Source organism: Artibeus jamaicensis, unplaced genomic scaffold, assembly GCF_021234435.1.
Source record: "Artibeus jamaicensis isolate MK-2021 breed Jamaican fruit bat unplaced genomic scaffold, CSHL_Jam_final contig_797, whole genome shotgun sequence".
NCBI lineage: Eukaryota > Metazoa > Chordata > Mammalia > Chiroptera > Phyllostomidae > Artibeus > Artibeus jamaicensis.
This window is the reverse complement of record NW_026521977.1, coordinates 4,218,599-4,239,229: the sequence shown is the minus strand read 5'-3', so window position 1 is coordinate 4,239,229 and position 20,631 is coordinate 4,218,599. Positions and strand designations below refer to the sequence as shown.

The 20,631-nt window shown below is 46.4% G+C and overlaps 1 protein-coding gene across 9 annotated transcripts in view; it reads right to left on the bottom strand.

Annotated features, from left to right (window-relative positions):
• The window catches only part of TEAD1 (TEA domain transcription factor 1), a 249,529-nt gene that overhangs the window by 29,702 nt on the left and 199,196 nt on the right, over positions 1-20,631 (bottom strand). For all 9 annotated transcript variants that reach the window (XM_037146831.2, XM_037146838.2, XM_037146857.2 and 6 more), the window contains one exon: positions 11,502-11,675. In XM_037146831.2, the coding sequence (XP_037002726.1) occupies positions 11,502-11,675 (174 nt within the window). The remainder of the gene's footprint in view (positions 1-11,501; positions 11,676-20,631) is intronic.

The following is a 20,631-nucleotide window of genomic DNA, read 5'->3' as shown; positions in this document are numbered from 1 at the left end:
GGGCAGGAATTACTTGGTTGTAAAAATGAAAACATCAAGAGGACAGTCTCTGACAAGAGAGTATAATAGGCACTGATGGATATAAGGAGATGTTGGCATTTTCAAACCACCACTTTGAACTGCTCCTCTTCATCCTCTCTGAGCAATGATCAAAGGACCAAGATTTCAAATTGTGAAGCAATTTCTTCCGATGGCAGCATCTGGCTCCTTGGCAGGCGGCAATGGGAGCTGGGCTCAGTTGTGGGCGGGTGTCCAGGTCTGCTGCATGCTGAGGCTGAGGCTGAGGCATGTAGGGCACCTCGTGGGCCCAGCAGCTGCTCCTGAGGGCATCAAAGGACCACTGCTCTGCACCAGGTTGTGAGCAGTGAGCGTTAGGCAGAAGTGCCTCACCAGGCAGTGCTGCAGGGGGGTCTCAGAGGAAGCTGGCTCCTCCCAAACTCTATTGCCTGACACCTCTGCACATATCTGCCCCTGGCCAAGACGACCTCTGAAGCTAGCCTGTATTGGCAAACAGAGGCTGAGGGTGGAGGAAGCTGGAAGACAGTGGGAGAATTCCCCAGGAAGGCAACCTGCACTTGGGGAGAACGATGAAGCTGCCCACAGGGAAGCGATTCTTTGCAATCTGGTCACTTCGGGCCCTTGTACCGCCTGCCCAGCACAAAGGGACAGCAGCTGTAGTTCTCCTGCTACAGCTGTTTTCAATAAGAATAACAGGAATAAACTCAGCCTCCACTCTTCAAGTTACTGCCCACTAATTATGGCATATATTTACATCTACAAAACAGAAGATTTTTAAAAACACCACCAAGAGCCCCTTTATTGTGCAGACTGGCACCCCTATTTGAATTTCATAAACAATTCGTACTTCAAAGAATCTTAAAAGCTTGCTCTAATTACAATATGCACCACTTGAAAGGCTGGCTGTTTGCATTGCAAATTCCTACAAATACCAGCATTCATTAAGAAAAAATTCAATTAATATCACCCACACGACTTCAGGTACCTGCCACTGGTGACTCCCCACAGCAGCTGAGATGAAAGAGCCGAGGTCTCAGCCCCGCATACGGAGCAGCTGCACAGGCCAGCTCTTTCCGATGGAAGCCGTTAATGAGTCCTGGGCGCCCAGCTGAGCCGGCCCGGCACGCACCACATTCATCCGCACTCATCAGGTGTGGGAGCACTGGCCCAGGACCACTCTTTCCAAACCCAGAACAGGACCTTTTTCTGGTCTAGAGTTTTTGTGCAAAAAGATCAATCGACTAAAAAGTCTAGAGTTGCGAAATAAACTACAGGTCACCCAGTTAAATTTGATTTTTAGATAAACAACATTTTTTTTTTATTGTTGCTGTATCTGTACGTCCCAAAGACTGTATGGGGACATAGACTAAACAGTATGTATTGTTAACCTAAAATTCAAATTTAACTGGGTGGCCTGTGTTTTCTTTTAAAGATTTTTATTTATTTTTAGAGAGAGGGAGAGGGAGATAGAGAAACATCAATCTGTTGCCTTTCTTATGCTCTCCCACCCAAATCTGCAACCCAGGCATGTGCCCTGACCAGGGACTGAATCACCAACCTTTCACTTTGCAGGACGATGCCCAACCACCTGAGCCACACCCGTCAGGGCAGGTGGCCTGCATTTTCATTTGCTGAATCTGGCAACAACAAGTTCCCTTTACTGAAAAGAGTAACACAAATTGGGACGTACCCTCAAATTCTCACTGCTGTAAGAAGATATCTTATGCTCAAGGTACTTTAAGTGAGAAAAAAATGAAGCTGACAAATACTACACGAAGCGAGACTCTTGTCTAAGTAAAAAGCAGCAGTGCATGTACATCTGTAGATGCCTATGAAAGCCCAGAAGGACACTGCGCTCAGGGGGAATCCTGCTTTCTCTTCCGTAGTCCTTTGAACTGCTGGGACTATTGACAAGAAGTTTATATTGCTTTTGTAATGTAAAAAAGTCAATTAAAATGGATGGGTGGGTAGATGTATCTGCTCAAGGTAGAAAGGATTTCACCTATCAGCAAGGGGCTGAGTTCCATTTTAGACACCTGGCCAAAATCCATGGGGGTTTATGACAATGTCCAGATAATCCACTTCTTCCTTGCCGAATTAAGTCTGTAAATTAGCAGCCTCTCTGTCAGGTCAACTTTTCCCTTCTCAGGCTTTTTTTGAGGTGCGATTACAGAGAAACGCTAATCCCGTCTCCACCAACAGGACAAATGCTGGGAAGTAGAGGAGTCCATGTGTCTGCTCTCCCCTGGACCTGAGGTTAGCAGCAGCTCTTCTCAGGACTGCAGCTTAGCATCCCAGCCTGTAACCATGGCAGGAACCAGAGTTAAACAGCCCCACACACAAAAGGATGAACCCATGACCTCAGCTTTGTTAGCAACCACTGGGCCAAATGACCTAGGACACAAAGCATTAGAGGAACAGCTGTCAGATGGATTCTCCCATGAGGTCCAGGAAACTCCCGATTTAAATTCTGCATAGATGTCCCAGAGAGTTCAAGGTTAAAACAAAGAAAGTATCCATGGTGCAACTGAGGTTGAAAGATTGGGGGAAAAGGAGTATGAGCCTCTGATCCCATTTCCCAGGCTGTCCTGTTCTACTTATGTTTTCGGGAGATCCAGAAAGGGTCTTTTTAAATGAAGTGACGGCTCTGGACTGGGTCAGAATTTTGCCCTGGCCTCTCTCCATCCTCTAGGGTCTGGTGTCCAGCCCGCAGCCCGTGGGCCGCGTGCAGCCCAGGGTGGCCATGCATGTGGCCCAACACAAAATTGTAAACCTACTTAAAACATTATGAGAGTTTTTTTTGTTTTTGTTACTGTTTGTGTATTTAACGTGTGGCCCAAGACAACTCTTCTTCCAGTGTGGCCTGAGATGCCAGAAGGTTGGACATCCCTGTTGAATCTCTAAGGTCCTGCAGCCACAGGGTCCTCTGCCACCTCCCAGGAGGACTGTCTGCACAAACCTCCACTTCCCCTGAAAACTCCCTCCCACTCCCCGTCCACTGACCAAACTCTTAAGATTCAGCTCAAGTGCCAGGTCTTTGTGAGGCCTTCTGAAACATTCCCAGGCAAACGGGTCCCTCCTTCTATCACCGCGTGGCCACATTTCCTTTACAGCTTCTACCCCACAGTGCAGTCACTCGTCTGTCTGTGTGTCTGTCTCTTACTCATGGCTGTCTCCCCAGTTCTCTAGGGATGTTCGCCAAATGACTCACTACAGATGCGTGTATTTATTACTAATGCAAATAATTACTTTTATAAGGACCTAACAACTCCAGCCACAGTCTGCAACCGTTTTTGTGTGACTCTCTTGAGGTCTTCTCCCTGCTCTTCGGTAAATTCCTGGAGAAAGATCAACAAAAGGCGATCCGATGCTGACTGTGTCTGCCCACCCTATCAGAGCTGCCTAAGTGGCAGTGACTGTACTGGATGAACACCAGTTTCACTAGTTGAATGAATTAACTTTCCGCCAAGGGGAGGGAGGGGCAGGGTGGGGACGAGGACACTGTTGCACATCTACCATGGACACTGCCCTGCTGAATTAGCGATAGCTACAGACAGGACCCCTGCTCTGCGGGGAGGCCTATGGAGAAGTTTAGCGCCTGCAGCTGGGACAACAGGAAGAAAGCAATACTAGACAGCACTCAATGCAGGCATTTTTCTTGTGGAATCAAACCCAAATGGGTGGGTGTGAAAATTTACTGACTCTCCTCCCCCCCCCACATGAGCTACCAGAACTTGCCTATCTAGAGACCCTATTTCAAAGAGCGGATTCTCAGTGGAGACAATCACGTAGCCACAGTCTACCTGAAGGGAATTTACTGTGTATTAGCCCATGAGTACCTCTGAATATGGTGGTATTTCTAGCTAGTCTTCCCTCCACTTACATCATTCCATCATTTAATACTGTTCACATAATTTTAGAACTTAGCACCATTTTGAGATGTGACTGAAGAAGAGAGAAATGGAAAGCTTGCACTGAAAGGCCCTTTCCTTATTGATAGCAGTTTAAATCATGTGGGGAGGTAATGATTCCATTTTGCTAAGTTCCTTTTCCATGAATAGCACCGGGAACATTTGGTTCCAAATGATAGACTCAAGCCTACAGTTCACCCTACATCGTGCAGAATCCAATTAGAACCCGGCTGAAACTCAGCAGGGGTCCGTTTGGGAGTTTACATGCACACCAGCACCAGTTTCTCTGCTGAGACAAAGCCCAGTTTTTAATGTATAGTGCCAGTCACTCTGTCCAACAAATGTGATTTCATTCCTACCGAGATAAAAAAGTACCTTCTGAAGGCTGCCCTCTTTCCAGGTACGTTGCGTTCCTGTCTGTGTTTTATAAAATCTTCTCTGCTTTGGTCAGTAAAACTAGCCTTTCTCTCCCCGCCTAACCCCTCCAGAAAAAATAGGTTCAGATAGTAAGTTGAATGACTATAAATATATTAACTGTTTACACGGAAAGTTCATAATTCCAAGAATTTAAAATAGATAACATTTATAACCATAGGGTAACGTCGTATATCCTGGTTTCTAAGACACCACTACTATAAGAATGATTTCAAAGAAAAGAAGAAACACTGTATTAAAGATATAAAATTTTTGTTTTTTAACAATAGGATATACACATCCATTCAATTTCATTTCCATATTATTTCCTTCTTTATGATTCCAATCAAATTTGAGACTAAGCCTTCATCACACTAATGATTCTTCTGGATAGTTTTTGGCTGTGAGGTTATCAGGAACATGTTAGCAACATGTGCTCAAAACTTGATGCTCTTGAGCATTGTTAGGACAGGGAGTCAGATTTTGAGGCCCCTCAAGATATGACAGTTTCACTGAGTTTATCTGGTTAAATCCATAATTTCATTTGTTTCCTTAAGTAAATTACATGGAGCTGGAAAGGAACGTCTTTTGAAAGTCAGCTCAAGCCATAGTCGGGTTTTTGCCTTTCAGGATGCATGACTGAATCATATCCACCTCTTCTAGCTTTGGAAATTCTACAATCAATTCCAAGACAGTTGGCACTTTGTCTTAAATTAGCGGCGCTGCCTGCCACTGCGCTAGCGATCCATCTGCATGAGTTCGGTGTGGAAATGAATCTTGGCTCTGTCTGCCTGTGGGTGGACATCTTTCTTTCTCGGGGCCCACACAGCACCTGATCCTTGTTTTATAAGGAAGAGGAGAAGGATGGTTTTCTGCCAGTACAAAATGTTGGCCTCTCTCATCACAAATCTGCTTCCGTACTTGTCCCCAATAATAATAACAATTTCAGTGGTGCATCAAACGGTAATGTTTTGAGACATCTGAATTAGGAACTAACATTTACGCTGGAATGTTCACCAGATGTGTACAGTGCTACTAGCACAGACAAGTCAGGTGACGAGGAGGTGAGGAGGGGCCCTCTACTGCTGGGCGTCACTGAGGGCAGCAGTAACCACATCACCGCTTACCCCTCTGTGGAGGGGCAGGCCAGGTGCTGACGATGTCAACTATAAGAAGCACCCACTTCTAGAACTACTGAAATGCAAACAAGTATATGCCTTAGAAGGGAGGAAAGGGAGAATGAAGAATTAGAGACTGAATAGAAAGAAAAATAACTGCAGATGTCAGGGAATTAAAAAAACAGAACGATGACAAGACAGTTGTTTAGCTTTTAACTTACGCCACACAAGGCTGATAGGATGTCTGGTACATACTCACTGCTTGACGACTTTAGAAAGCAATTTGGTTATTTACACATGCACACAAATACACATATACACACATATATTAAAAGCCATATTATCAATGTCTAATACAGTAAGAAGAGTTAAACTATGACACACCCAGTAAATAAGATATCGCATAGTCGCTAAAAACAGTAATTACGGATATAATAATATATGGCCACATGGAAGGGTGTTTGACAAAGAAACAAAGCAGGGTGCCAGACTTAATGCATTCTTTAATTCAACCTACATGACCATGTATACACTTTATATACTCATGGTTAATTTAGGAATGAATTAAAATTTATACATCTCCAGGGCTGTCTAGAATATTATACTGATGCCTTTGTAATCATAATGTAAAACTGATGCTGCTTTTCCTCCCAAAGGTGGCAAACAGGGCGGTGTCATCTCTCGAGAAGACTTGGGCTACAACCTGAACTTTCTGGTAATGGCAGTATTACTCACTTCAGCTCTCCTGCAAACTACCCCAGGGCATCCCATAATGACAGGACTTCCAGAGAAACTGGGCTACTTCACTTGTCATCATCGGCTGCTGTGCAAAGGAAATCATGTCAGTGACAGAGCTGTGCTCCCTGAAGGGGCCAAGCGCAGATCTCGTGGGAAGAGCACGCGTTCTGGGGTCCAGTACATCAGCTGTTTATAGCTGTGTGACTTTGCAGAAGTCACTTTGCCTGTCCGTTATTCAATTTCTCTTCGTGTCAAATGAGAATAATCACATGTACCTCACAGGGATTAAATAAATACTTGACATATTGCTGAAGCCTGGCACCAGTGCAAGGCCCGAAGAGGGACTCATCAAAGGTCATGTTCACACGCTGCTGAAAAAGAGGGGTACCCCTTCCCTCCAGTCCTGAAAATCACTTTTCCTCCTTTTGTAATCAAATGTAGGTAGAACTGAAAAGTACAGGAATGAATAATAAGTAGGTAAGAAGCAAAAGGAAATAAATAGGATGCTGTCATAAGAAAGAAATATTAAAGAATAGAAATAGAAAAGGTAAAAATACAGAGAATGTCACTGTAACACTTAGTGAACACAATTGTCCTGGCTTAAAAATTGTTAAAACTGCCCTGGCTGGTGTGGCTCAGTGGATTGAGCGCCGGCCTGCAAACCAAAGGGTCGCTGGTTCAATTCCCAGTCAGGGAACATACCTGGGTTGCGGGCCAGGTCCCTGGTTGAGGGCATGTGAGAGGTAACCACACACTGATGGATTCTCTCCCTGTCTTTTTCCCTCCCTTCCCCTCTGTAAAAATAAATAAAATCTTTAAAAAAATTGTTAAAACCACTGACTGCTCCCTACTGCTGTCACAATTGGATCCTGATTCCCTGTGTTTCTCATTTTTCTACTCACCTACATTTCCCACACAAGCGAAGACCCACTTACAAAGCACCTCAATGCACATGAACTCCCCTGAATGCACCGCTCAGGTTCCCTGTCTTGGTGCTTTCGCTCCCCAGCCCCCTTATCTAGAACGTCTGCTTGTCGTCTCTCCCCACCCTAACACTTGCAGACAAAACGGCAGGAGGAGCTGACCCCTGGCATCCCACAGGGAGAATGCAGAGTGGTACAACCACCTGAGAAAAGAGTGTGGCAATTTCTGAAAAAGTTAAATATATGCCTAGCAATTTACTCCTAGGTAGTTACCCAAGGAAAATAGAAACATGTGCCCTCACAAAGACTTCACAGAGCATTATTCAAAAAACCTAAAGTGGAAATAATCCACAAGCCTATCAACTAGTGAACAGAAAAGCAAACATGGCACATCTATTCGAGGAGACAGCACCCAGAACAGCGGTGAGCTCACTGCTCATGCACAACGAAACACGGACGCACCTCAAAACACGGGAAGTGAAAGAAGCCAGATGAAAACCACTACGTGCCGAATAATGCCACTTACATGAAATGTCGCAAAAAAGCACGTCAGTACAGGCAGAAAGGAGACTAGCAGTAGCCGGGGGCTGGCGGTGGGAACAGGGATTAACTATGAGTGGGTACAGATCTGTTTGGGTGACAGAAACATTCTGACATTTAATCGTAGTGACAGTTACTCAAGTCTGTCAATTTTTCTAAAACTCGGTACATGTTATAGCATGTAAATTTTGTAAGTTGTACCTCAATAAGGCTCTTAAAGAAAAGATCTCACCAGGGTCCCTCAAGTGACCACACCACTAAGATGTGAGCTATCATAAGGCTCACAGGGTAGAGAGGCAGCCATGCTCTGCCATTCGTTCATGTGTTGGGGGTCCAGGCAGTGTCCTGAAACCAGTGGAGTGACTGCCACTTGGCTCCCCGCTACCCCTTCCACCTGAAAGTGTCCACTGGCAAAGAGCTGAGGTGTCCACAGCGTGGGGCAGGTGTAGGTACTACAGGTGGCGCTCAGTGTTCCCTCCGCAGCAAACCCCTGGCCCGGTCTAGCCCCACTGAGCCCAGGCTAAACACGGCAGACATTCAGAAAACAGAATTTCAGGAAGAATCGTATGAACGGATTGACGTAAGTCTGATTTTGACAACCTAGAGATCTTATGTGCCCCAAGAAAGAGGAAAAAAGGGGGAGGAAGAGTGAGTGTAGAATCTGTCCAAATTTACTGAATTCATAAAAAATTACAAAATCTGCTAAGCAAATTGCTAACACAAAAGATATTTCAAAGGGAGTGTTACACCTATTAAGCAACACCGACTGGGGAGGAAAAAAAAGAAACCCACTAGAAATACCAAACTGGTATCTACGAGGAGCTATTCTGGGTGTAGTTCACGCTTAGTCATTAGAGGAAGCCAATAAGATTGAAAATTGTAGCAAATTGTGAACCTACAGTTGTCTTTCCTCACTTCCTTTAACAGAGTTATGTCTGAATTTCTCTACAAAGGTTAATTAAGTACTGTTAACTATATGCTAAGAAATGATGTCTTCTATCATATTCATAGAAGTGCTCAATCTTAATTCCCCAAATCTGAATTCAATAAACTGGTATCTGATCTTGGGAGTAATGAAGTCTAAACTTGTACCTCTCCTGCCAGCCACCACACTCCAAACATCCCTGAGTGACGGAAGGGCCCCAACCCTTTTATTACAATCATTTATTCAAATCACCTTGTGAGTTAAATGGGTGAAATTCTGGAAGCAAAACCAAGAACAACTTCCAAAGTACTTTTCATTCCACATTATAGTCAAATAACAGACTAATTACAAAAAACTTATCATTAAAAACCAATACGGTTTAACTTCAAAGTACTGAAAATGCTTTCTTTTCATCACATCTCATAATTTCTGATGCAAGTTCACTAACTGGGCAGAACAGCCTCTTTTCACACCCTTTACAACTGCGACTCTCGGTCGTTTTGATCTCAGGTCCCCTTTTCACCAGAAAGAGCTTCTGTTCCCATAGGTTATATCTACCTATAATTTCTGTATTGGAAATGTAAACTGAAAAAAATTTAAATACTAATTACCTAAACAAAACAGTAATAAGCCCATTACACGTTAACATACATTTTTAAACTATTAGGCATACCTATATTTAAAAACAGTTACAAGAGTAGTGTTGTTTCACATTTTGCACATCTATTTAATGTGTGAATTAGCGGAAAACGTCCAGGTTCTCGTACTTGCTTCTATATTCAATTTGTCATGACACACTCCTTTAGTTAAAGTACATGAAGAAAATCCAACCCCAACCCCACATAAATGTGTAACTGGAGAAATGAAGAATATTTTAATGTACTCATCAGATAACTGTGGTCACTTTTCTTTGATATTACAGCAAAACTTGACAACTGGTACTTTTGGAACAGCTAGCAGCAGGGTAGAATCTGAAGCCATATCAATAAACTTACTCTGTTACATTAAAATCCTCTGGTCCATCCTGTACCATATCAAGAAATCACATTTGTTACTATGACTGTGGACCTTGCCAGAAAAGTCTTTTAAATACCGGAAAGCTGTCACGTTTCCCGAGGTAGATAAAAGTTTTCCAAAATTCTTACTTTTACTTGAAAGCCCAGATTTTCTCTCCGGTGACAAACACTGTCAGCTGCTGTCCGTGGCTAGGCAGGCAGGCTCACGGCAGCCGTTCGGCGTGTGTGCTCTAGGTTCTAGACGCAGTGCTGTTCGTGAAGAACATGCTTGGTCTGACTGCTTCTTGCTTTCCCTCTTTGGTACCCGTGAGCGCCTGCTAGCCCGATGGTGCTAAGGCTTCAGCGGTTTCACCCTACTGCTCCTGAACCACCAGAGTGGGCACATCGGCAGAGTAGAAGGCAGACAATGTCACAGTGTCACGGTGAAAATACTTTTGACCTTGTTGATCCACCAACAGGATGCTGAGGAAGCCCCTGGGGTCTGCAGGCCACACTTTGAAAACGGCTGTGGGACCACATACCTGAGCCCCCAACACCTTGCAAATCACGAAGTGGCAGCCTCCAATTTAGAGAGCGGGAATGACTATTATTGCTCGTTCACGTACATTATCCACACAAATTACTCATCCCAAGAGCATTAGTATAAGTAAAAGGCTACTTCTACAATTCAAATTCAATCCGAAAGCATGAAAAATGAAAGCTAGTTACCATGCAAGGATAAAAAAAACTGAACAAACTTAATATGTAAACTTCCCTCCAAGGAATTTAAAACATGCATTTCTCCTTAGTTCATCCCCTTGTTTCCCCACGTCTCGGGCTTTTCAGTACTGGAGATAGGAAAGTCCTCTGTTGCTGGAGTCAGTGGCCACGGTCCACTGGCTGTGAAGCAGCCAGGAAATAGCAGGGCCACTAAGGTGAAACATGTCCAATTTCACGACCCTGGTTCCCACCCTGCAAGTAGCCCGCCCCTTGTAATCTCTGACTCTTTGTTTTCTTGGTTGAATGGGAGGCACATTCCACTGAACACTGTGAGGCCTGGACGAGACACATGTAAAGCACTAGCGTGGCTCCCAGCCCACAGCAGGCATTCACTAGATGGTAGCCACTATTCTGAGCAAGGTCCCCTGGAGCAGTCGGAAGTCCAGAGAGGAGTGGGACACATCCAAATAATTATGACACAGCACGGGAACTGATTAGCTACCGAGGAATTACACACACTCAGTGCTGGCCCGTTGTCTGGTCTCCTGTTGCCCCCCTGGCCTCCCAGTACACACGCATTATACTTATGGCTGCTTTAACGTCTCTGACCCGTCAGCAGTGCCCCAGCCTGAGCCTGACTAGTGGGGAAGAAAGAACAGAGCTCCTCTCAGAGGCCGAGGGGCATCAGCAAGCCCTAGCAGCTGGCAGAATCTGCATTCAATGGTTTTGAGAACAAAGGAGGCGCAGACTGGGCAGAGCCACTTCGTATTCCCTCAGACACGTGTGAACTCCCGAGCACATGACTTTGTCTTCATCCCAGCCCCATCTCTGTCTCAGGTCCTATGCTCCAGGGGAATTTGTAGGTTGCTTTGCTTAATGGAGTGAAAAGAAAAAGAGGGTCTAGTGCCCTATGCTTCCCATCTGACTCCATCCATCTGTGAAGCCTCTTGTCATTGGATGAGTGAGTCCTGAAGCCCAAAGAGGCCACCGGTCTCTTGCTCTTCGGCAGGGGCCTCAGGGTACCACAGGCCAGCACGTGGACCACACACAGGTGCGAGTCTGTGACCCGTGGCGATCCTGCAGGTGCACACGGCCGTGCGGTCAGTGCGAGTCCATGGCCCCTGTGCCGGTCCACGCTCGCGTACGGGACTCAACCTTTCAGACAAAAGCCACCGAAATCACAGCAAAGTCTTACTCACCCAGAATTTTACGAGGAAGAAGGCATTTTGAGGGCCCTTTCCGAACAGTTCCTTTAAGCCACCTTTCTTTTCAGGAAATTTGTCATAAATCTGACGAATGTCCACTGATTCGAGCAATGGGTCACTGTAAGAATGGTTGGCATGCCCAATGTGCACGAAGAGGTGTTTGTTGTACTGTAAGAAACAGAAACATTCCCATTACAAACCTTTTGATCAACCCGGGACACACCTACCTTGAGCTGGATAAAGGGCAAGCAGTCTTAAATTCCCAGAATTATGCTTTGAATGGCCCAGGGTCTGTCCTTTGAAAAAGATGAAGATGTTAAGAAAAGCCGTCACAGTTCAGGGTAAAACGGTCACTGCCTTTTTTAAAAATTAAAATTGACACACAGTAATATACTAGTTTCAGGTACACAACATAGTGAAACAGTCATTGTCTTTTATTGACAAGGGTATATAATATTTCCTAAATGTCTAAAAAAGGCTTTTTTTGTAGACACAGTAAGAAACAACAACTTAAGTTACTCAGGTACCAAACCAAGAGGCCATTCTATTACCCAGTTCCACAAGACTCAGCTGAAAATGACAGCGACACCCTCTGGAGCCCATTGTTGATGGCGTAAGCCCAATACCAAGTATGCGTGTGGTTAGCTAACGTCATCACCCAGAGCGCGCTTCTCACTCCAGCTCCCCTCGCGGCAGCGTGGATGCAGCCCTCCGAGCAGTGGTACCGGCCTGCTTCTTCCAGCAGGAGTAAGAGTGCTGAGCCTCTTTCTCACCAGTCCCCTTGGCAACCGATGGAAAACTTCTGCACAAGGGGTGGTCACTATGTGGTTGTCAGTGCAAAGCTAGGGTCCGGGGAGAGGATTCATGGCGTAAGGCTATGGGAGGCTGGTAAAAAGGAATACCAGTCACCCATTTACACCAAAAAAGAAAGAAAACACCCCGGGGTGAAGGACAGACAACTGTACTCGAACAATTAAAATGTATTTTTTTAAAAAGACACTTAACTTACAAAAGAAAATCTTTTCCCTGCTCTGATATCAGATATGGTAACCAGACCACAAAGGAGAATGCCCAAACCAATGGTTCTCACGCAGGCTGCAGCAGCATTACCAGGGAGCGTTGAAAAGCCACCGGTGCCTGGGCTCCCCCTGGACTGAGCTGGAATCCCTGAGAATGAGGCCAGACAGCAGCCACTCTCAGTGCTCTACCGGTGAATTCCAGTACGCACCTAAGTCTGAGAACCACTGGCCCAGACCTCCTACTTCAGACCCTCCCTGCCTGCCTTTCCTGCTGAACAGGCTGCAAGACCAACCTAATGTGACGCCGACAGAGACATGTGGGGGCAGGGGGTCCATGGAGCTCAGAACCCAACGGGGTTCACAGGAGAAACCCCAAATCCCGGTCACCAACAGTCTCTCTTCACTTCCTGAGTTTATGTTGGCATTTCTCCAACTAGAGTCCTTTCAAGTATTGATCCCATAGGAAATAGAAAGCCCCAAATAAAAGAGGGATCGGGCGCAGCTGCCTACCAAGAGTACTACAAATTAGCTATGACACTGGACAAGGGCTTCCCCAGCCTCTAACGTGGGGATAGTGATGGCATCTACTTCACAGGGTTGCTAGAGAATTTGGATGAGACGCTTCTTACAGGAGGGTCCAACCTTTCGGCGTCTCTGGGCCACACTGGAAGAAGAAGAGTTGTTCTGGGCCACACATTAAATACATGATGACATGCAATCACACAAAAAAATCTCCTAACATTGTAAGTAAACTGACGACTTTGTGTCGGGCCACACTCACGGCCGTTCTGGGCTGCAAGTGGCCTGTGGGCCGCAGGTCGGACACCCCTGGAGAGAGCAATAAAGAGTAAACACTCAGCAAATGCTGGTTATTATGATTTTTTATAAAACTTCCTTCTTTGAGATTCACAGCCAGTACTGGCATATTAAAAGCACTATAGTAAAGAAACATACCTTTAACCTTGTATGACCCCGAGTTTCCCAAACTCATTTGATCACAAAGCCCGTAAAAATATTCTGAGGGAGTGCTGGTTCACATGGTGACCTGCTCCCCATTCCATGGACCTCGGACCACAACCCCAAAGGGCGAGAGGCCTGACCACCCCCATCCAGTGCCACTGCCGTCAGTGTCACACATACAGGTGCAGGCCTGGCACCTCCTGGGAGAAGGCTGAGCCCCTCTCCTGATTGACATCGGAGAGATGCCTTCAAAATCCCTAAACGGTACCGGGTGAAACAGAAAAGAAAAGAAAACCTATCAAACTCCGAGTGCTCCCAGCCTCTGTTCCCTCCAGCAGCCTGGTCCCGTTCAGGTAGGCCTGAGACCTGGAAACTACTACGGGAGAAGTGAAACGCATTTTTAAACCAAGCAAAAGCCGGTGTCGTGTTGGGGGCAGGAGGCTATGGGGCAGGGCGGGCAGCTTTGATCTTTTTGTGTGTTTTCTTCTGTGCTGTCACATCGCCTTTTCAATTACAAGCAAATGAAAGCCCAGAGAAATGTACAAAGCACTACTGCGCAAGAGTTTCTGGTCTCATCAGCTGGTAAAAGGAGAAACCAAACCACAGGCAGAGCTGGGGGCACAGACTCTGGGGTGAAGGTAAGGAGAAGTGAGAAGATGAATGAGGGCGTGTGCCTGCTGTCTGGCTGCCCTGTCCATCCTGTGGTCCCCCGCCTGTACAGGGGCCGAGGCCAGCTGTCCGTCCACTCACCCAACCGTATAAATAACCGTGCCTACAGCAAACTCCCTTTCTGTCAATACCTGTGTCGCCCACAGGCAGTGAGTTCATGGGAAGAATGGAATATAAGCAGAGCCTCGGGGACACCTGTGACTAGGACCCGAGTCTCTGTTGAGCTCTATCCTCTCAGCTCTTCTGCCTGGCCAGCCCCCGCACACCAGCGCAGGGCCAGAATGAGGTTAAGAAGCTGGGAGACTTGGTCTTTTTGTTCTTGACACTGAAAGCCTCAGCAGCGTACTGTTGGAACTCAGGGTGACAGCCCAGACTGCTACATGTTGAGAGGTCAGGAAGGTGAATGGGGGGTAAAATTCACTGGGGGCCCTGAGGATAGAGCTGAAAAGCAAGGTGCTGAGTGGGAAGCATGAAAATGCTGGAGTCACACAAGAACCTGAATCCTCAGTTTTCTCATATGTACAATGGGGATATAATACCTGTGAGAACAGGTCTGAGGATGAAAGGAAATAATGCACAGAAGGGGCTTGGCATAGGGCCTAGCATGTAAGGGTTCGATAAACCATAGCTGCTGAGATTACTACTGTGTTGGTTTATTATTATGTGAGATTAACTAGATCCTGGGGTAGAAGCACAAAAATGTCCCTATTTCAGCTATCCCTCCTGACTAGCAAAGAAAAAATAAACACGAGTAAGCCCACGCTGGGAGCAGGCTGTGAAGCGTGTGACTGTACCATTCCTTGATGGTGACTGTCCTTTATGAGCTTCTCAGGGTGTGGGTCTCTCATCTGTGCCTGAGGAAGGAAAAGCACTCGTGTCCGTTCAGAGTTCTGAGTAATGTGCTTTCTCTATATGTGACCACAGGCACTCCCTGCCTCCCAATGACACTGTAGGTAGATTTTATTAAAATCATTTTACGGCTGAGGAAATGGAAGCTCAGGGATGAACAGACTTGCCTGAGGTCACACTTCCAGGAATAGTCCTGGAGTTAAGAATAAAACTGGGATCTGTCAAGGCCACCACCCATGCATTTGCCGCAAATACCAACCGCACGGTCTCCCAGAAAAAAAATGCTCCGGCCCTTCTAATGCAGATCTACTTTTTTTCTGAGAGTTGATTTGGGGGGGAGGGGGGGAGGAGGACCTATATAGTGTTTTTAAAATTCTACGGTGTTAAATTCAAATTTGGGAGAAACATAATGATTCACAGATGCATTAGATAGAGTCTTCAAAGGTTTCTATTTTGAGGAAGTTACCTTTGTGCCCCAGCGGCTGAAATGAGCTGAGAAGGGGCACGCTGTCCCTGCCAAAGGAATCGGGCACGGCCTCTCTAAGGCTGGTGACCTGAAACCAAACCCTGACTGCTGGCATCTGAGTGGCTTTACTCCTGCCAAGAGGTGACTTTGTTGCTAAGAATACAAAGGACTAAAGAAAGTGTTCTGGAGACCACAGCAGTGAGACAAACAGACCACCCGCCCCCCTTTAATTCAACCAGGGTAGGTCAGGAGTCCCTCTGCCCCCAAATCCAGAAGGCTGAAGAGAAGAAATCTATCTGGTAGGTTTGGGTTCAAGCTCTAATGAAACTAGAGCTCTAAAAACCATGTGGCAAGGCTGCTACTTCCCATCCCGCCGGTTTTCCTTATAAGGGAGGAAGGCCAGAGCAGGTGCTGTCCTCCCTTTCTCTCCCCCTTCCTCCCCAATAAATCCCGTTTTTTCCTTCTAGCAGTGGTGGTTCCCCAAAACTAAAGGTCAAACATAAAACCAAAAAAGGGTGATTCAATTCTATAAGGCAGAAAACAAATATGTGAAAACAAACAAACCAAAACCTCAAGTATTTGGGGCAATAGCTAAGCAGGAACAGGATGAGTGCCAAGGACTCACTCGCACCAAAGCCTAAGACTAAATATCCTCTGCATCTAAAATAGAGATCAACATTGGCTTGTTCAACTACCAAAAAAAAGTCTCCTTGGCGCTGGCAGATATGTTGATTATCAACATATGAAAAGCAACAAGAGAAAAGGTACTCACTCTGTACATTTCTTTTATGGATTTCAGCAGAACAAACCAACACACCTACCGTCCACTGTACGCGAGGCCCAGGGAAGCTGTGAGCCAGGAATACAGTCTTCCCTTCGCAGGCCCTACAGCGGAGCGGCTACAGAGGACCAGCTCATTGTCTCTACAGTCAGTCATGTGTTGCCCATGTGACCATGTATCCCCAAAGATTCCTAGAGAAAAGACTGGGGTTAAGGACAGTCAACACCCCCATGCTTGCACATCTCATGACTTCAATCAGCATTTACCTGCTTTTTTATATGGATGAGTTTGTTCCCCAGTGTGAAACATGCAGTGTTACTCATTAGCAAAGAACAGAGGGCGATGGGGCCCTGACCCAGCAGACAGGGAGGAACGCGGGCCGCCGACCGGAACAGCTGCCAGGCCAGAGTGGACGAGGAGCTGCAGGGGTCCTCGAGAGAGGGGACAGTGCATGTGAGGGATTCCCTGACTTACGGGACCATCTGGAGAAGCTTTTGAGGATTCTGTTAGAAATTTTGAGGATGATTGTGTCATGTAGAAACTGAACAGATTAAAAAAAAAAGAGGAAATGACAAACCCTAGAAAAAGCAAGTTTTACAATCAAGAAACGGTTCTATTATATCACACATTAACCATACTGTGTACAAAACTGACACAGGTTTGCAGTATGGACACTGAGCCAAAACTTGCGCTATAACCACACTGGGAGGATTAGAAGTTAAAGAAGGGGGTGGGGCGGGGGAGTCATGTGCTAAACTTAGAGAGACCTAAGTCCTGATCTTCCATAGTAAAAAATCAACGGAAAATGCCTAAAACTGATGGATTGAGATATATGGTATGAGCACGCCATTTGGAAACACAGAGACAGTGTATGAAGAAATGGCTAAAGAGCTGTAGGCAGCTGTCCCTAAGAATGGTTCTGGAAGGTGGGAGACTTGGGGCTGGGGACTGCTGCTAATCCTTACAGGCCATGCATGATGAGGTTCAGTTTGACTCATATATGAAGCATGTACATTGTATTAAACAGCCAATCAAAAATGACCTTGAAGTAGCCTGGAGTTTTGTGAGGAAGGGAAAGAACTATAAAGGGAAACAAAAATATTAAGAGTCATGCTTCAGGATGTTTATCCCAGCTGGCCACAAGTCTTCCTACGGCTCAGCTGCTCAGGATGACTGCAGGCTCACCAAAACAAACAAACAAACAAACAAACAAACAAACAAACAAACAAAGGACAAAAAACGATGTTGCACCAGCAACAAGTCATCCTGCAGCTCAGCAGGGCCTGACACCATCTTAATACATGGATTTCTATACTGACCTGGGGAAATGATCATTTTCTCTTTTTACTGCTACAATCCCTCCAGTTCTCTTCACAGCAGTTTTAAACAGTGACAAAGGTGAATATAATCCTAGAAACTCAACAAAGTTACTTGTAAAGGGTTACTGAGCTACTCTGGGGGTTTCACAAGGGACTTTCCTCCTCCCCCAAGGCTGTTCTAAGAGGTCACTCTCTCCTGGTTCCTGGCTCTCCTCCTCTCTGCTGCTGAGGGAGGCTGCAGAGAGGAGAGCTGACCTCGCAGGCAGACTCTGGAGTCAGACGGGATCTGGTCTGAACCCTGGGGCTGGCACCACTGTCTAGCTGAGTCATCTGGGACTGCGATTCCAGCCCTCCCTGCTGCCTTTTCCACACACGTAATACAGGGATAAGGAAGGTCACTATCTCACAGGAGCGTCACAGGATTAAATGAGATTAAAGGAGTGGAAAATACACATGCTGTGCCAAGCACATCATTTATTGTTGTTGTTATTATTATTATTATTATTATTATTATTATTATTACTATTTCCCCAAGTAATCCTGATGCTTTGTGTTGGAAGAGATCATCTGAAATTCAGGCTGTCCTTCTCACAGCAACAAAAGGGAAATACTAAAATTTAAAGCAGAAATGAACAGAGGACAGTCTCGGACACGTCCCTACCGGTCTGACACCGCCATTGGCGACAGTAACACAGGACGGCCGAGAAGGTGGCAGAGACGTGCACGTGGGCCCTGGCCTCGCAGGCGCACTTTCCTCAGGCACATCAGAGCCCACTCTCAACCTCAAAAAATCCGTCCTCACAGGGCAGCCTGGGCAGCGGCCCATCACCACAAATGAGACAAACCAGAAAAACACAACTCCCACAGTAGCCACGGGGGTTTTATTTTCTTTCTTCTCTCTTTTCCCAAAGTAGTGCCAATATATTTTACTCTAGAGACCTCTGATGAGGCAGTCCACTTTTCGTGGAAAAGGAAGGAAAAGTCCTATAAATCTGCTAGTCCTTGGCAACTGAACTGCTCCCCTGGACATGCCTTGGTGCTGCAGTACATTATCTGACCTGATGATGGCGGTCTTTTCCCAAACTTGTTCCAAAAATTCCAAGTATTTGAAGAACGCAGTAAAACCTTGAAAAATGACTGCTGTCAAATAATACCAAGAGAGAAATTATAATCCACTTAGGGATTTTAAAGAAACCAAGACAAATAACTCATGTCAAGGGATGATAATGTACAAGTTGGAACAGAACAAGGACAAATCACCTACAGTTGCTTCTCGTCATGCTCCTGCCAGTACTATTGCTCCAGACACCTCCAGGGCAGCCCGCGCAACCTGTGATGACCCCAGGGAGTGGCCGTAGGGCCAAGCCAAGGAAAGTGACCTGTGTGCTCAGTCCTGGTACGACTGAGGGGCTGGAGGGGTTACCCTGCGCTCCTGCACCAACAGGCTCTTCCTCAGCTGACTGCTCAGAGACACCAGTCCTGTTCCAGTCGCCTGTCCCAGGTGCCGCCTCATCCCTTCCCTGTGCCCTTCCCAGAAAGAAACAGGGAAAACAAGAAACTAGAAGCAAGTAAGTCCTTCCTTCCCGGGTCTCACACCAGAGTGATCACACCACCACCTCTGTAGAGGGGCTGCTGTTTTCCTAGGAAGAGGTGCATCTTCCCCACCAAGTGCAGGTGGAAGGGCCAGTGGCTGAGTGCAGGGACCGCAACCAGCAAGGCAAGCGGGTGTGGTGCTGACCTGCCAAGGAAAGCAGATGGAACCTGGCTGGGGCCTCTGTGAAATGTCCATAAAACTCAGATTTCCAGATGCTTTCAATTGCCTCATCCCCAAATGGTATGAAGAAAGAGGGTGAGTGCCCAGAGCAGCTCAGACACTGAGAACAAACCATCCATTGCTGTTGCCAGAGGTGCACAGATGAGCGAGCCCACAGGACGGCTCGGCAGTCCTGCATGACAGGGTGGGGAAACCATACCACACCATGGGGAGCCATCAACGCAGTCACAGGAAGACACTTCATCTCCCACGACCTACTGCAATGGAAGCCCACACTTGGTAAAAGGTACAAGAAAAACCTGGGAGCAGCACAACACTGGGCACAGCCAACCATCAGACCAGCTGCAGCCTTCCTCTGAGAAGCTGGAGGGCAAGTGGGCTTTCTGACCATGTATTCGAAGCATGGGATGCAGACATCGACAACACACAGGTTAGAATCCAGGCTCTGGTTGGTTTTGGGCTGTGTGACTGGAGGCAAGTTGCTTAGACTTTCTAGGCCTTGGCTTCTCCCTCTGAACACAGGGATGACACCTGGCTGACTCATCTCCAGGGGTCGATGTGAAGGTCAAATGACAGAGTAAATATGATGGTTCTGTGTGAGCCATAGGGAGCTGCATAAATGCTGGCTCGAAGGTTTCCTGTTAATGAGATCCACACACAAGCTTTGAACTGGGGTAGAGGAACCTCTTTTCTAAAGGACCAGAAACCAGATCTGCCCAAACAGCTGTTTCCCATCAATACAGAACCCTACTCGGAGCTGTTGCATCAGCCTCAGCATCCAGTGCAGTGCTCGGAAGCTTCTCCAGAGAAACGCTGCCCTTCTTCATCTTGTCCAGGACACCAGCAAGGACCCTCCTGGCAAATCTGCAACTTCAGCCTTGCTTCTGATCTTGTTTCCTTATTTCTCCCCATCCAAACCATCCACCCTTCTTTCTGCCACAGGCCTCATCAATGTCATATTTCCTTAGAGCTGCACTGGTCACATTTTCCAAAGCAGAGCCAGGATCTGTGGTCTAACAAAGGAATTTTAGCTGATCTGTGAATTGCCTTTGAACGAAGCTATAAAGATACAAAGATTAAATCATGCTTGGGCTCACATTTGACCAAATGCCTTTCTGGAAAAGAATGAGGTTATCTGCAGGATATATTTGCATAACCTCAATGTAGCCTGCCCTAACCGGGAGCACTGGGCTACCTCAGGCTGTGAAGATTAAGGCCTTACTCCTTCACGTCTAGGGGGCTCCATAAACATCACAGAGGATGACGTTTATGCACCATCTGGGGGAG